Consider the following 17243-nt stretch of genomic DNA (forward strand, 5'->3'; position numbering starts at 1 on the left):
TCCTGATATGATTCAGGGTAAAATCCTTAGGGACTGTAGCGATCAGTTAGTGGGTATCCTTACGTTGCTTTTTAATGTATCTTTACATTATTGTATAGTTCCCAAATGTTTCAAAGCAATGACCATTATTCCTGTGGCGAAAAAGAGTGTGCCCAAATGTTTAGACAATTATCGTCCTATTGCATTGACTTCCTTGGTTATGAAATGCTTCGAACGCCTGATGTTAAGACATATTAAATCTAATTTTTCAGCAAATTTTGATCCTTTGCAATTTGCATATCGAGAGAATCGCTCTACTGATGATGCAGTTCTGACTGTATTACACCAGGTGCAGAACCACTTAGAGAAGAAGGGACATATGTAAGAATTTTATTTGTGGATTTTAGTTCTGCTTTTAATACTATAATACCAGTATCTCTGGTCTCTAAGCTTTTTTCTCTAGGCTTAAATGGGTTTACGTGCAATTGGATTTTACATTTTTTGACTGATCGCCCCCAAGTAGTTAAGCTAGGTAGTTTTGTTTCTAGCGAGGTGCAGTTAAAAACTGGTGTGCCTCAGGGGTGTGTCCTGGGCCCATTATTATATTCCATATTTACATATGATTGTTTTTCAGCTGTTGAATCTGTTAAGGTAGTGAAATTTGCCGATGATACAGCGGTAGTTGGTTTGATTAGCGAAAAATGATGAGGATGCTTATAGACAGGTTTTTAGATTGTTAAAATGGAGTAAGGAAAATTGTTTGCTTTTAAATACATCTAAAACGAAGGAGTTGGTAGTTGATTTTAGGCGAGGTAGTCGAAGACCGCTACTCCCTGTTTTTTGTGGATGGCATGCAAATTGAGGAGGTAGAGTCTTTCAAGTTTTTGGCCATCTATATTTCCAGAGACCTAACCTGGTCTTTAAACTGTACCTTCTTAGTTAAGAAGGCGCAGCAGGGCCTTTTTTCTTAAGATGACTTAAAGCTGCTTGTTTGAGTACAGATATGCTGATTAAGTTTTATCGCAGTATAGTAGAGAGTGTTCTGACTTACGGGGTAACAGTATGGTATGGAAACTGTACTGTGGCTGAGAAGATTTCCTTGGAACGTGTGGTCAGAACTGAAGGCAGGGTCATTGGTGTGTCCCTTCCATGTATACATGATCTTTATGAAAAGAGAGTGTTAAAAAGAGCTAGAAACATATTGGCAGATTCTAGTCATCCAAATTACTCAGTTTTTGAGAGATTACCATCACAAAAACGCTTTAGAAGTGTACGTACGCATACAAAACGTATGCTTAATAGTTTTTTCCCAACAGCTATACGTGCACTAAACGGCTTAACGAAATGAGATAATTTATAAGTAAGACTTGTTTTATTGTTTGTTTTATTGTGCAGGATGTTTATTGGAAAAATAGGATTTTAGTACCTACCGGTAAATCCTTTTCTCCCAGTCCGTAGAGGATGCTGGGGACTCCAAAAGGACCATGGGGTATAGAAGGATCCGCAGGAGCTTGGGCACACTATAAAGACTTAAACTGGGTGTGAACTGGCTCCTCCCTCTATGCCCCTCCTCCAGACCTCAGTTAGAACCTGTGCCCAGGAGAGATGGACATTTCGAGAAAAGAATTTATAATTTAAACACAGTGAGTGTTATACCAGCTCACACCACAAACATACCGCAAGACATGGCCTTCAACAGAATACCAGCCCACGTTATGAAAAACATACAGCCATATGCTGAGAGAATATGCAACACAACCTGTGTGTCAACACAACCAAATAATAAGAAACCGCATGCAACTGCATGAACAACGTCAGTGACAACCTGACAGAAAGGAAACACCACGAAGTGCAACCATAACCAATAACTGCAGACACAGTACGCACTGGGACGGGCGCCCAGCATCCTCTACGGACTAGGAGAAAATCCTATTTTCTCTTACGTCCTAGAGGAATGCACGGGACTCCAAAAGGACCATGGGGTTTATACCAAAGCTCCAAACCGGGCGGGAGAGTGCGGACGACTCTGCAGCACCGATTGAGCAAACATGAGGTCCCCATCAGCCAGGGTATCAAACTTGTAAAACTTAGCAAAGTGTTTGAACCCAACCAAGTAGCCGCTCGGCAAAGTTGAACCGCCGAGACTCCTCGGGCATCCGCCCAAGAAGAGCCCACCTTCCTGGCAGAATGGGCCCTCACTGACTTCGGTAATGGCAATTCAGCCGTAGAATTAACATGCCAAATCCTATCACAGATCCAGCTTGTAACCGTCTGCTTAGAAGCAGGGGCCCCAATTTTGTTGGGAGCATACAGGATAAACAGAGCCTCTGTTTCCCCAAACCAAGCCGTTCTGGCGACACAAATATTCAAAACTCCGACTAAATCGAGAGACTTCGAGTCAGCCAAGGCTTAAGTAGCCCCAGGCACCCCAATAGGCTGTTTCCTGTGAAACGCAGAAACCACCTTCGGCAGAAATTGTTGCCGAGTTCTCAATTCCGCTCTATCCACATGGAAGATCAAATAGGGGCTCCTGTGAGACAAAGCCGCTAATTCCTACACCCGCCTTACGGACTCCAAGGCCAATAGCATGACCACTTTCCAAGTGAGAAATTTTAACTCAACCTCACTTAAAGGTTCCAACCAGTGTGACATAAGAAACTGCAACACCACGTTAGGGTCCCATGGTGCCACTGGGGCACAAATGGAGGTTGGATGTGCAGCACTCCTTTCACGAAAGTCTGAACTTCTGGAAAGGTGGCCAAATCTTTTTGAAAGAAAATTGATAAGTGAAATTCTTCCGTAGGAGCCTTTTTGGATTTACACCAAGACACATACTTCCTCCCAATACGGTGGTAAAGCTTCACCGTTACTCCTTTCCTAGCCTGAAGCAATGTGGGAATGACTTCACCGGAAATACCCTTACGGGCTAGGATATGGCGTTCAACCGTCATGCCGTCAAACACCGCCGCGGTCTTGATACACGCCCGGTCCTTGCTGTAACAGGTCCCCTCGTAGATGAAGAGGCCAGGGATCTTCTATGAGTAAGTCTTGAAGATCTGGACACCAAACCCTCCTTGGTTAGACCGGAACAATGAGGGTCGCCTGAACCTTAGTTCTTCTTATGTTTATCACTTTTGGGAAGAGTGAAAGTGGAGGGAACACATAGACCGACTGAAACACCCAAGGTGTCACGAGGGCGTCCACTGCTATAGCTGGAGTGTTCCTTGACCTGGAACAATATCCCTGAAGTTTCTTGTTGAGGCGAGACGCCATCATGTCGAATAGAGGAATTCCCCAAAAACTTGTCACTTCTGTGAAAACTTCTTGATGAAGACCCTACTCTCCTGGATGGAGATCGTGTCCACTGAGGAAGTCTATTTCTCCGTTGTCTACACCCGAAACGAAGACCGCTAATAGAGCGTTTACATGCCTTTCCGCCCAGCGGAAACTTTTGCGGCTTCTGCCATTGTCGCTTTGCTCCTCGTTCCGCCCTAGCGGCTTACTTACGCCACTGCTGTTAAGTCGTCCTACAGAATTAAGACGGGCAGATCGCGAAGAAGATGTTCGTTGTAAAGAGCTCTTAAATCAAGAATGCTTATTGCAGACAAGCTTTCCAGCTTGACCTTTTCCCCTAGAAATTCTTCCCCTGGAAAGACTGCTCCCCAGCCTCGGAGACCTGCATCCATGGACACCAGGATCTAATCCTGGATCCCGAACCTTTGTCACTCTAGGAGGTGAGAAGTGTGCAGCCACCCCAGGAGAGATATCCTGGTCCTGGACAATAGGATTATTTTCCGGTGCATGTGCAAGTGAGACCCGGACCACATGTCCAACTGGTTCCGCCAAAACCACTCTGGCATTTGACCTGCTCACCGAATGGCCTCGTAGGCCGCAACCATCTTCTTCATCAACGGAACGTATTGATGGGTTTACACTGTTGCAAATCTGATCCGACTCTGGATCCTCAGATCTCTTTTCCCAGGAAAAAACACGGAACCTCAACCGGTCAGTATCCACTTTGACACCCACCTCCGAACTCTGCGTCGTTGGGAACAACAGTCATTCCCACTGTTGAAAGAACAGTCAGAGAGAAACAACGATTTGCACCACTCGTTTCTTGATCTCGCCTGAATCTGGAGAGCGTCCCAGAACAGAATAAGAATGGCTCTTACTGTTGAAAGAGAACCATCATACCGCCATCACTCCTATGAATGGCAAAGACAATCCTGGATATCCACCCAGGCAATTCGAATGCGGAGAACCACGCATAGAAACCTCTTTTTTTTTTTTTGGGAACAGCAGAACAATTCCCTGAACCTGACGCACCTCAGTACGGCGTCACTTACTACCTCCCCTTCCAGAAGGGAGACGGCAAGATTTAATAGCAAAACAGTGAAGGGTAACATTTGTAACTCAGAATGTCCCCCCTCGGATTATACAATCAAGTCACAGGTCCTAGTCAATTTTCAGACTAACGGAAAATTAGTAGACGAGTCCCCGACCAGAGTGGGATCCAGCCAGATAGACTCAGCGACCTGTGGCAGACGTGTTAAAAAACAGAAACCGAGATCCGGTTCCGCGGACCAAGCAGGGCTGCAGAACTCTTACCTTTTCAGCTTCCACTGTCTGCATAGAAAAGGAAAAAAGAACGGTATCTAACGATTAAAACAACTGCATCCCACCAAAGAATGTGTCCCCAACCGTTGCAAAGGAGTCTAACTCACAAGCTAGACTCACCAGTGGTATCCGCCGAGATTGACTGAACCGAGGTATCCCAGTATCTCTCGGAAACAACCTCAGCAGTTTTCCCCAGCCACACCTCCTGCCGTCACGCGGCAACCTGCTGCAATGTTATAGAATATAATCAACATAAGCAACCTTACCCACACTCTGTAGGGTAATTCTATCGGATGTCTGTCTGAACAGAACACTCCCTCATGTGCATGCAGTGGAAATAGGTATAGAAATAAAATATCACTTAGCTTCCTGTGTATGATCCTTTGCGACCGGCTCTGCATCGACCAGGAGTTGACTGCCACAAAGTCTCTCCGCGTCGGGAAGAGAATAATATTCGGACTCCTTGAGAGGATCGAAACCAACTCATCACGGCCAATCTAGAGCTTAAACAACAGAGCGACCGGCACATGAGAAGAATACCATTATTTCAGCATTCACGGATATACATAATGTAATACACAATAAAACACACATATCCTAACCATGCATATATAAACATATATATATATATATATATATAAACATATATATATATATATAAACATATATATATATATATAAACATATATATATATATATATATATATATATATATATATATATATATATAAAACCTATACGCAAAGTGGATTGTCCAGACCTGTCAGGTCCCTAGTGACAGTAATGTGTTCTGAATGTGTATGACCATGTACTGACGTGCCCCAGATGTGGATCTGCCAGGAACGTTATGGTCGACAGAAACTTAGTATATGTCGACAGCAGGGAATAGTAAACGGGTAAAATTAACAATCTTGGAACCCCGAGGGGTCTGAGGGAAGCATACATATACAATTTTCAATAAGACTCCCCCCACATATATCTATATATATATATATATATATATACACACAAGGCAATAACAGCCTGTTAATTTTTTTACCCAGTAAATACCGTTGATGCCGACAGGGCACCCACAAACAACTGTGTCTCCCCTAGCGTGTTTACTTTTTTAAGCACACACACACCAATCTGCTAATACTTAATCTTCTGAATCAAGTACCGTCATGCGCCGGCAAAGCCGACAGCTATCCCCACAGCAGCTTGTGACAAAGCCCTCACATATGTCGACTAACAGATAGTGGGTAAACAACAGGGAAACACTGAATGTACATATCACAACAAAGATTATGCGCCCCTTATAAAACATAATGCTATATGACTCCATATAGCATTAAAAAACACTGTGCCCCCCCTCCTTCTTACTATACAGCAAGCCTTGGTGGGGACCTGAGGAAAACGGCGCTGACTCCGCTGTGAGGGCTAAGCTCCGCCCCTTCTCGGCGTGCTGAAGCCTGCTCAAAAAGCATATATAAAACTACATATATTGAGCTGGGGGAACCTATATACAGGGTATAACCCCCTGTATATACACATAAATAGAATCGCTGCCCAGGGCGCCCCCCCTGCGCCCTCGGAAGCCGGTGGTGTGTGGGAGCAAAGGCGCGCAGCGCGATCGCTGCGGCGCCCTGGCGGGGTGACATACCCGGTGTCCAGCCCACGAAATATGTCCCCCCGCGAGCGATCTAAGTCAGTATATGCCGCCCAGGGCGCTCCCCCCCCCCAGCGCCCTGCAAGAGCCGATGGTGTGCAGGAGCAGGGAGCGCAGCGCTACCGCTGCTGCTCCCTCCGTTTCGTGGCACATTGGCGGGGTGAACATACCCTGTGTTCAGACACCTAAATATGTCCCCCCGCCAGAAATCCAGACCTCAGCAACATGCCCCCAGGGCGCTCCCCCCCAGCGCCCTGCACCCTGCCAGAGATGTTGGTGTGTGGGAGCATGGAGCGCAGCGCTACCGCTGCTGTTACCTCCGTTACTGAAGTCTTCTGCCGTCACTGAAGTCTTCTTTTCTTCCAATACTCACCCGGCTTCTTTCTTCTGGCTTCTGTGAGGGGGGTGACGGCGCGGCTCCGGGAACAAGCAGCAAGGCGCACCAAGTGATCGAACCCTCTGGAGCGAATGGTGTCCAGTGGCCGAGAAGCAGAGCCCTTAAACTAAGAAGAAGTGGGTCCTGCTTCTCTCCCCTCACTCCCACGCTGCAGGGAGCCTGTAGCCAGCAGGTCTCCCTGAAAATAAAAAACCTAACAAAGTCTTTTAGAGAAACTCAGGAGAGCTCCCCTAGTGTGTGACCCATTACTACTGGGCACAAAGTCTGAGGTCTGGAGGAGGGGCATAAAGGGAGGAGCCAGTTCACACCCAGTTTAAGTCTTTATAGTGTGCCCAAGCTCCTGCGGATCTGTCTATACCCCATGGTCCTTTTGGAGTCCCCAGCATCCTCTAGGACGTAAGAGAAATGTCATTGACATTTCATATGTCTTGTCTTGTTAATGACAATAAAGAATTCTTATTCTTAAACAGCACTGTACACGTGGGTAAGCATTGTCGCGACCCGGCGGAGAGTTGTTGGACCGACTCTTTCCACTGTACGTATAAGACGCTTTTTAGAAAGATCGCTCAAAAAACATAGTAAGACTATAAAAATAAAATCAAAAAGCTTATGGGGTATATGCAATTGCCGGCGAATCGCGGCAATTTTTTGCCCGTTTTTTAATTCGACCGTCGAATTCCGGCAGGTGGGTGCCGGAATTCAACATATTCAATAAAAAACGGATTCGACAGTCCCGCTGTCGAAAAACGGGCGATTTGACGGATTTTGATTAGATTTGTAAAAATGTTAAAAAACGGGAAAAACCCCGAAAAGAAATTGCGTGGGGTCCCCCCTCCTAAGCATAACCAGCATCGGCTCTTCGAGACGGTCCTGGTTCTAAAAATCCGGGGTAAAAACTGACATGGGATCCCCCGTATTTTTAAAACCAGCACCGGGCTCTGCGCCTGGTGCTGGTGCAAAAAATACGGGGGACAAAAAGCGTAGGGGTCCCCCATATTTTTTACACCAGCATCGGGCTCCACTAGCTGGACAGATAATGCCACAGCCGGGGGTCACTTTTATACAGCGCCCTGCGGCCGTGGCATTAAATATCCAACTAGTCACCCCTGGCCGGGGTACCCTGGAGGAGTGTGGACCCCTTCACTCAAGGGGTCCCCCCCCCCCAGCCACCCAAGGGCCAGGGGCGAAGCCCGAGGCTATCCCCCCCATCCAAGAGCTGCGGATGGGGGGCTGATAGCCTTGAGTAAAATGAAAGAGTATTGGTTTTTTCCTGAAGAACTACAAGTCCCAGCAAGCCTCCCCCGCAAGCTGGTACTTGGAGAACCACAAGTACCAGCATGCGGGTGGAAAAACGTACTGTAGTTCTACTGGGAAGATAATACCCAAATAAAAACAGGAGACACACACCGTGAAAGTAAAAGTTTATTTCATACATGCCGACACACACATACTTACCTATGTTGACCCGCCGACTGCCACGTCTCCAATGTCGCCGACGATCCGGGGTACCTGTGAATAAAATTATACTCACCTGATCCAGTGTTCTGGTCTTTTATTATAATCCACGTACTTGGCAAAAAAACAAACCGCATTAACCCGAACCAAACGGACTGAAAGGGGTCCCATGTTTACACATGGGACCCCTTTCCACGAATGCCGGGACCCCACGTGACTCCTTTCACAGAAAGGTCCCTTCAGCCAATCAGGAAGCGCCACTTCGTGGCACTCGCCTGATTGGCTCTGCGCGTCTGAGTCAGACGCGCATTGCACAGCCCCCTCCATTACTTTCAATGGTGGGAACTTTGCGGTCAGGTCACCTGCGGTCAGCCGCTGACCGCAGGTAACCCCACCGCTGATCGCAAAGTTCCCACCATTGAAACTAATGGAGGGAGCTGTGCGATGCACTGTCTGCCAGCTCAGACGCGCATACAGCCAATCAGGAGAGTGCCACGAAGTGGCGCTTCCTGATTGGCTGAAGGGACCTTTCTGTGACAGCAGTCACGGGGGGTCTCTGCATTCAGGGAAAGGGGTCCCATGTGTAAACATGGGACCCCTATCAGTCCGTGTGGTTCGTGTTAATGCGGTTTGTTTTTTTGCCAAGTACGTGGATTATAATAAAAGACCAGGACACTGGATCAGGTGAGTATAATTTTATTCACAGGTACACCGGATTCTTCACTGACGAGGGGGTCGTGGCCAGTGTCGGAGTGTCAACATAGGTAAGTATGTGTGTGTCGGCAGGTGTGAAATAAAGTTTTACTCTCATGGTGTGCGTGTCCTGTTTTTATTTGGGTATTTTTTTCCCAGTAGAACTACAGGTACCAGCGGGCCCGTTTTTCTCCCGCATGCTGGTACTTGTGGTTCTCCAAGTACCAGCTTGCGGGGAAGGCTTGCTGGGACTTGTAGTACTACTGGAAAAAACAATATTCTTTCATTTTTCAAAAGGCTATCAGCCCCCCATCCGCAGCCCTTGGATGGGGGGGGGGGGGGGGGGGGACAGCCTCGGGCTTCACCCATGGCTCTTGGGTGGCTGGGGGGGGGGGACCCCTTGATTGAAGGGGTCCCCACTCCTCCAGGGTACCCCGGCCAGGGGTGACTAGTTGGATATTTAATGCCACGGCCGCAGGGCGCTGTATAAAAGTGACCCCCGGCTGTGGCATTATCTGTCCAGCTAGTGGAGCCCGGTGCTGGTACAAAAAATACGGGGGACCCCTACTCTTTTTGTCCCCCGTATTTTTTGCACCAGGACCAGGCGCAGAGCCCGGTGCTGGTTGTTAAAATACGGGGGATCCCCTGTCATTTTTCCCCCCGTATTTTGGCAACCAGGACCGGCTCGAAGAGCCCGAGGCTGGTTATGCTTAGGAGGGGTGACCCCACGCATTTTTTTTTCTGATTTGTACCATTCCATTAAAAAATATATATATATATTTTTAAAAATATATAAATAATACTTGTGCATCCAAAATAGACAAACCAAGTACCTAATCCCTTCTAATATAAATAGATATGCTATTACCAATAAAAAAAACACAAAAAAAAAAACATGTTTTTAAAATTTTTTATTCGATTCCGCCAGCAAAGTGTGGCGGATTGAAAATGACGAATTTACTGTCTAAAAGCACTGTTGTCGAATTTACAAACTTCAATTGAATATACTTTTGTCGAATTGCCGCATTTGTACCATTGCAGAAATGTTGAATTTCAAAAAGTCGAATTTTGAAAGTCCGTTTTTTTGACGAAAAGTACTGAATTGCATTGTCGAATTTTTTTTTTTGTCGAAAATGTCCCGTTTTTCGAAATTTTCGGGAATTCGACCGCAATTGCATATACCCCTAAATGCCTCCAACCTGTGCATGTGATGGATCCACAGACCAAAAATCTTTCATTGCAAATAATAATTGATGAAAATAAGAGAAATGTTATATAGTATGTAGGAATTTACTTCATTACTCATAGAAGAATCTAACAATCAACACAGAGTTATGAAGTAACAGTACTTACTGAACTCAGTACTTTAGTGCTAATCGTCTGCTGCAACCATTCCTTTCACCGGGTCCTTCTCTCTCATCTGAGAATGAAACAGTTTTATAATTATACACATGAGAATTAACAAGTTAAATCAAGCCATAGAGAAGACTTGTTGGTTTGTGTAGTAACTTTTTGTCCACAGGGTACAGCCTCCCAATTGTACCTGCTATGTGTGAATGTACCTTGGTTAATTGCTTCCTGTAACGGATGAATAGGAGGGTACTGAAACACACATACTTCTACTCAACTTCTCACTCTGGGTCTGCTCTAATAAGTGCAACTGATAAGTAGAGGAACTAAACATACTGAAACATACTTGCCAACTCTGTACCCAGGGTGCCTGGGAGATGCTAGAGGAGAAGTGCAGGTGCACTAGCTCCATTGCAGCACCACTGTACAATACCACAATGAATCAATTCACTGAGAACCACATCAATGAACCCCCAGGCTGCCCACTTCACTAGGGAAGTGGCCATATCAAGAAGGCTGGTTTACGCTCTCGGGAGTCTGGGAGGGCTCAGATATTCTCAGGAGAGTGGTCAAATAATAAGATTTTACTTACCGATAAATCTATTTCTCGTAGTCCGTAGTGGATGCTGGGGACTCCGTCAGGACCATGGGGAATAGCGGCTCCGCAGGAGACAGGGCACAAAAGTAAAAGCTTTAGGATCAGGTGGTGTGCACTGGCTCCTCCCCCTATGACCCTCCTCCAAGCCTCAGTTAGGATACTGTGCCCGGACGAGCGTACACAATAAGGAAGGATTTTGAATCCCGGGTAAGACTCATACCAGCCACACCAATCACACTGTACAACCTGTGATCTGAACCCAGTTAACAGCATGATAACAGCGGAGCCTCTGAAAAGATGGCTCACAACAATAATAACCCGATTTTTGTAACAATAACTATGTACAAGTATTGCAGACAATCCGCACTTGGGATGGGCGCCCAGCATCCACTACGGACTACGAGAAATAGATTTATCGGTAAGTAAAATCTTATTTTCTCTGACGTCCTAGTGGATGCTGGGGACTCCGTCAGGACCATGGGGATTATACCAAAGCTCCCAAACGGGCGGGAGAGTGCGGATGACTCTGCAGCACCGAATGAGAGAACTCCAGGTCCTCTTTAGCCAGGGTATCAAATTTGTAGAATTTTACAAACGTGTTCTCCCCCGACCACGTAGCTGCTCGGCAGAGTTGTAATGCCGAGACCCCTCGGGCAGCCGCCCAGGATGAGCCCACCTTCCTTGTGGAATGGGCCTTGACAGATTTAGGCTGTGGCAGGCCTGCCACAGAATGTGCAAGTTGAAATGTGCTACAAATCCAACGAGCAATCGTCTGCTTAGAAGCAAGAGCACCCAGTTTGTTGGGTGCATACAGGATAACAGCGAGTCAGTTTTCCTGACTCCAGCCGTCCTGGAAACCTATATTTTCAGGGCCCTGACAACATCTAGCAACTTGGAGTCCTCCAAGTCCCTAGTAGCCGCAGGTACCCCAATAAGCTGGTTCAGGTGAAACGCTGACACCACCTTAGGAAGAAACTGGGGACGAGTCCGCAGCTCTGCCCTGTCCGAATGGACAATCAGATATGGCTTTTGTGAGACAAAGCCGCCAATTCTGACACTCGCCTGGCCGAGGCCAGGGCCAACAGCATGGTCACTAAGTTTTCATGTGAGATATTTCAAATCCACAGATTTGAGCGGTTTAAAATGTGATTTGAGGAATCCCAGAACTACGTTGAGATCCCACAGTGCCACTGGAGGCACAAAAAGGGGGTTGTATATGCAATACTCCCTTGACAAACTTCTGGACTTCAGGAACTGAAGCCAATTCTTTCTGGAAGAAAATTGACAGGGACGAAATTTGAACCTTAATGGACCCCAATTTGAGGCCCATAGACACTCCTGTTTGCAGGAAATGCAGGAATCGACCGAGTTGAAATTTCTTCGTGGGGCCTTCCTGGCCTCACACCACGCAACATATTTTCGCCACATGTGGTGATAATGTTTTGCGGTCACCTCCTTCCTGGCTTTGACCAGGGTAGGAATGACCTCTTCCGGAATGCCTTTTTCCCTTAGGATCTGGCGTTCCACCGCCATGCCGTCAAACGCAGCCGCGGTAAGTCTTGGAACAGACCTGGTACTTGCTGAAGCAAGTCCCTTCTTAGCGGCAGAGGCCATGAGTCCTCTGTGAGCATTTCTTGAAGTTCCGGGTGCCACGTCCTTCTTGGCCAATCCGGAGCCACGAGTATAGTTCTTACTCCTCTACGTCTTATAATTCTCAGTACCTTGGTTATGAGAAGCAGAGGAGGGAACACATACACCGACTGGTACACCCACGGTGTTACCAGAACGTCCACAGATATTGCTTGAGGGTCTCTTGACCTGGCGCAATACCTGTCCAGTTTTTTGTTCAGGCGGGACGCCATCATGTCCACCTTTGGTCTTTCCCAACGGTTCACAATCATGTGGAATACTTCCCGATGAAGTCCCCACTCTCCCGGGTGGAGGTCGTGCCTGCTGAGGAAGTCTGCTTCCCAGTTGTCCACTCCCGGAATGAACACTGCTGACAGTGCTATCACATGATTTTTCGCCCAGCGAAGAATCCTTGCAGTTTCTGCCATTGCCCTCCTGCTTCTTGTGCCGCCCTGTCTGTTTACGTGGGCGACTGCCGTGATGTTGTCCCACTGGATCAATACCGGCTGACCTTGAAGCAGAGGTCTTGCTAAGCTTAGAACATTGTAAATTGCCCTTAGCTCCAGTATATTTATGTGGAGAGAAGTCTCCAGACTTGATCACACTCCCTGGAAATTTTTTCCCTGTGTGACTGCTCCCCAGCCTCTCAGGCTGGCATCCGTGGTCACCAGGACCCAGTCCTGAATGCCGAATCTGCGGCCCTTTAGTAGATGAGCACTCTGCAGCCACCGCAGAAGAAACACCCTTGTCCTTGGAGACAGGGTTATCCGCTGATGCATCTGAAGATGCGATCCGGACCATTTTTCCAGCAGATCCCACTGAAAAGTTCTTGCGTGAAATCTACTGAATTGAATCGCTTCGTAAGAAGCCACCATTTTTCCCAGGACCCTTGTGCAATGATGCACTGACACTTTTCCTGGTTTTAGGAGGTTCCTGACTAGCTCGGATAACTCCCTGGCTTTCTTCTCCGGGAGAAACACCTTTTTCTGGACTGTGTCCAGAATCATCCCTAGGAACAGCAGACGTGTCGTCGGAAACAGCTGCGGTTTTGGAATATTTAGAATCCACCCGTGCTGTCGTAGAACTACTTGAGATAGTGCTACTCCGACCTCCAACTGTTCTCTGGACCTTGCCCCTATCAGGAGATCGTCCATTTTCTTTGAAGAAGAATCATCATTTCGGCCATTACCTTGGTAAGGACCCGGGGTGCCGTGGACAATCCAACCGGCAGCGTCTGAAACTGATAGTGACAGTTCTGTACCACGAACCTGAGGTACCCTTGGTAAGAAGGGCAAATTGGGACATGGAGGTAAGCATCCCTGATGTCCCGGGACACCATATAGTCCCCTTCTTCCTGGTTCGCTATCACTGCTCTGAGTGACTCCATCTTGATTTGAACCTTTGTATGTAAGTGTTCAACTATTTCAGATTTAGAATAGGTCTCACCGAGCCGTCTGGCTTCAGTACCACAATATAGTGTGGAATAATACCCCTTTCCTTGTTGTAGGAGGGGGACTTTGATTATCACCTGCTGGGAATACAGCTTGTGAATTGTTTCCACTACTGCCTCCCTGTCGGAGGGAGACGTTGGTAAAGCAGACTTCAGGAACCTGCGAGGGGGAGACGTCTCGAATTTCCAATCTGTACCCCTGGGATACTACTTGTAGGATCCAGGGGTCCACTTGCGAGTGAGCCCACTGCGTGCTGAAACTCTTGAGACGACCCCCCCCACCACACCCGAGTCCGCTTGTACGGCCCCAGCGTCATGCTGAGGACTTGGCAGAAGCGGTGGAGGGCTTCTGTTTCTGGGAATGGGCTGCCTGCTGCAGTCTTCTTCCCTTTCCTCTATCCCATGGCAGATATGACTGGCCTTTTGCCCGCTTGCCCTTATGGGGACGAAAGGACTGAGGCTGAAAAGACGTTGTCTTTTTCTCCTTTATACGGCAATACTTCCATGTGCCGTTTGGAATCTGCATCACCTGACCACTGTCGTGTCCATAAACAACTTCTGGCAGATATGGACATCGCACTTACTCTTGATACCAGAGTGCAAATATCCCTCTGTGCATCTCGCATATATAGAAATGCATCCTTTAAATGCTCTATAGTCAATAAAATACTGTCCCTGTCAAGGGTATCAATATTTTCAGTCAGGGAATCCGACCAAGCCACCCCAGCGCTGCACATCCAGGCTGAGGCGATCGCTGGTCGCAGTATAACACCAGTATGTGTGTATATACTTTTTAGGATATTTTCCAGCCTCCTATCAGCTGCCTCCTTGAGGGCGGCCCTATCTGGAGACGGTACCGCCACTTGTTTTGATAAGCGTGTGAGCGCCTTATCCACCCTAAGGGGTGTTTCCCAACGCGCCCTAACTTCTGGCGGGAAAGGGTATACCGCCAATAATTTTCTATCGGGGGAAACCCACGCATCATCACACACTTCATTTAATTTATCTGATTCAGGAAAAACTACAGGTAGTTTTTTCACACTCCACATAATACCCTTTTTTGTGGTACTTGTAGTATCAGAAATATGTAACACCTCCTTCATTGCCCTTAACAAGTAACGTGTGGCCCTAAAGGAAAATACGTTTGTTTCTTCACCGTCGACACTGGAGTCAGTGTCCGTGTCTGTGTCGACCGACTGAGGTAAAAGGACGTTTTAACGCCCCTGACGGTGTTTGAGACGCCTGGACAGGTACTAATTGGTTTGCCGGCCATCTCATGTCGTCAACCGACCTTGCAGCGTGTTGACATTATCACGTAATTCCTTAAATAAGCCATCCATTCCGGTGTCGACTCCCTAGAGAGTGACATCACCATTACAGGCAATTGCTCCGCCTCCTCACCAACATCGTCCTCATACATGTCGACACACACGTACCGACACACAGCACACACACAGGGAATGCTCTGATAGAGGACAGGACCCCACTAGCCCTTTGGGGAGACAGAGGGAGAGTTTGCCAGCACACACCAAAAACGCTATAATTATACAGGGACAACCTTTATATAAGTGTTTTTCCCTTATAGCATTTTAATATATATAGTCATATCGCCAAATAAGTGCCCCCCCTCTCTGTTTTAACCCTGTTTCTGTAGTGCAGTGCAGGGGAGAGCCTGGGAGCCTTCCCACCAGCATTTCTGTGAGGGAAAATGGCGCTGTGTGCTGAGGAGAATAGGCCCCGCCCCCTTTTCGGCGGGCTTCTTCTCCCGTTTTTCTGAGACCTGGCAGGGGTTAAATACATCCATATAGCCCCCAGGGGCTATATGTGATGTATTTTTAGCCAGAATAAGGTACTATCATTGCTGCCCAGGGCGCCCCCCCCAGCGCCCTGCACCCTCAGTGACCGCTGCTATGAAGTGTGCTGACAACAATGGCGCACAGCTGCAGTGCTGTGCGCTACCTTATGAAGACTGAAAAGTCTTCTGCCGCCGGTTTCTGGACCTCTTCACTTTTCGGCATCTGCAAGGGGGTCGGCGGCGCGGCTCCGGGACGAACCCCAGGGTGAGACCTGTGTTCCGACTCCCTCTGGAGCTAATGGTGTCCAGTAGCCTAAGAAGCCAATCCATCCTGCACGCAGGTGAGTTCACTTCTCTCCCCTAAGTCCCTCGATGCAGTGAGCCTGTTGCCAGCAGGACTCACTGAAAATAAAAAACCTAACAAAACTTTTACTCTAAGCAGCTCTTTAGGAGAGCCACCTAGATTGCACCCTTCTCGGCCGGGCACAAAAATCTAACTGAGGCTTGGAGGAGGGTCATAGGGGGAGGAGCCAGTGCACACCACCTGATCCTAAAGCTTTTACTTTTGTGCCCCGTCTCCTGCGGAGCCGCTATTCCCCATGGTCCTGACGGAGTCCCCAGCATCCACTAGGACGTCAGAGAAATAATATTATATAGTCGGGGGCGTATCAAGAGAGGAGGAGGCCCATGTGCAGGATCCGTCTGGGCCCCCTCCTCTCTTGCTGGCAGCGCTGCAGACTCTGGGCACTAGGGTCACTAAGGACCCTAGCGCAGTCCCAGAGTCTAGTTCGTCACGGCGGCCATTTTCCAGAGATTTTCTTACTGTGCGTGTGCAAAACGCCGCCACACCATTTTTCTGGTGATTCCTGCAGCTGCCGACGCGGGACTCCGTAGGGTAAGTGATGAAAAAATAAGAATTTACTTACCGATAATTCTATTTCTCGGAGTCCGTAGTGGATGCTGGGGTTCCTGAAAGGACCATGGGGAATAGCGGCTCCGCAGGAGACAGGGCACAAAAGTAAAGCTTTTACAGGTCAGGTGGTGTGTACTGGCTCCTCCCCCTATGACCCTCCTCCAGACTCCAGTTAGGTACTGTGCCCGGACGAGCGTACACAATAAGGGAGGATTTTGAATCCCGGGTAAGACTCATACCAGCCACACCAATCACACCGTACAACTTGTGATCTAAACCCAGTTAACAGTATGATAACAGAGGAGCCTCTGAAAGATGGCTTCCTAAACAATAACCCGAATTAGTTAACAATAACTATGTACAAGTATTGCAGATAATCCGCACTTGGGATGGGCGCCCAGCATCCACTACGGACTCCGAGAAATAGAATTATCGGTAAGTAAATTCTTATTTTCTCTATCGTCCTAAGTGGATGCTGGGGTTCCTGAAAGGACCATGGGGATTATACCAAAGCTCCCAAACGGGCGGGAGAGTGCGGATGACTCTGCAGCACCGAATGAGAGAACTCCAGGTCCTCCTTTGCCAGGGTATCAAATTTGTAAAAATTTACAAACGTGTTCTCCCCTGACCACGTAGCTGCTCGGCAGAGTTGTAATGCCGAGACCCCTCGGGCAGGCGCCCAAGATGAGCCCACCTTCCTTGCGGAATGGGCCTTAACA

At 47.8% G+C, this 17243-nt stretch overlaps 1 protein-coding gene across 1 annotated transcript in view; it reads right to left on the reverse strand.

Moving 5' to 3' along the window:
* The window catches only part of PITPNA (phosphatidylinositol transfer protein alpha), a 102150-nt gene that overhangs the window by 19219 nt on the left and 65688 nt on the right, over window positions 1-17243 (reverse strand). Inside the window, exon 11 of the mRNA XM_063956087.1 lies at window positions 10143-10209. Coding sequence (XP_063812157.1) covers window positions 10162-10209 — 48 coding nt within the window. The 3' untranslated portion in view covers window positions 10143-10161. The remainder of the gene's footprint in view (window positions 1-10142; window positions 10210-17243) is intronic.

This window comes from Pseudophryne corroboree, chromosome 2 (genome assembly GCF_028390025.1).
Source record: "Pseudophryne corroboree isolate aPseCor3 chromosome 2, aPseCor3.hap2, whole genome shotgun sequence".
NCBI lineage: Eukaryota > Metazoa > Chordata > Amphibia > Anura > Myobatrachidae > Pseudophryne > Pseudophryne corroboree.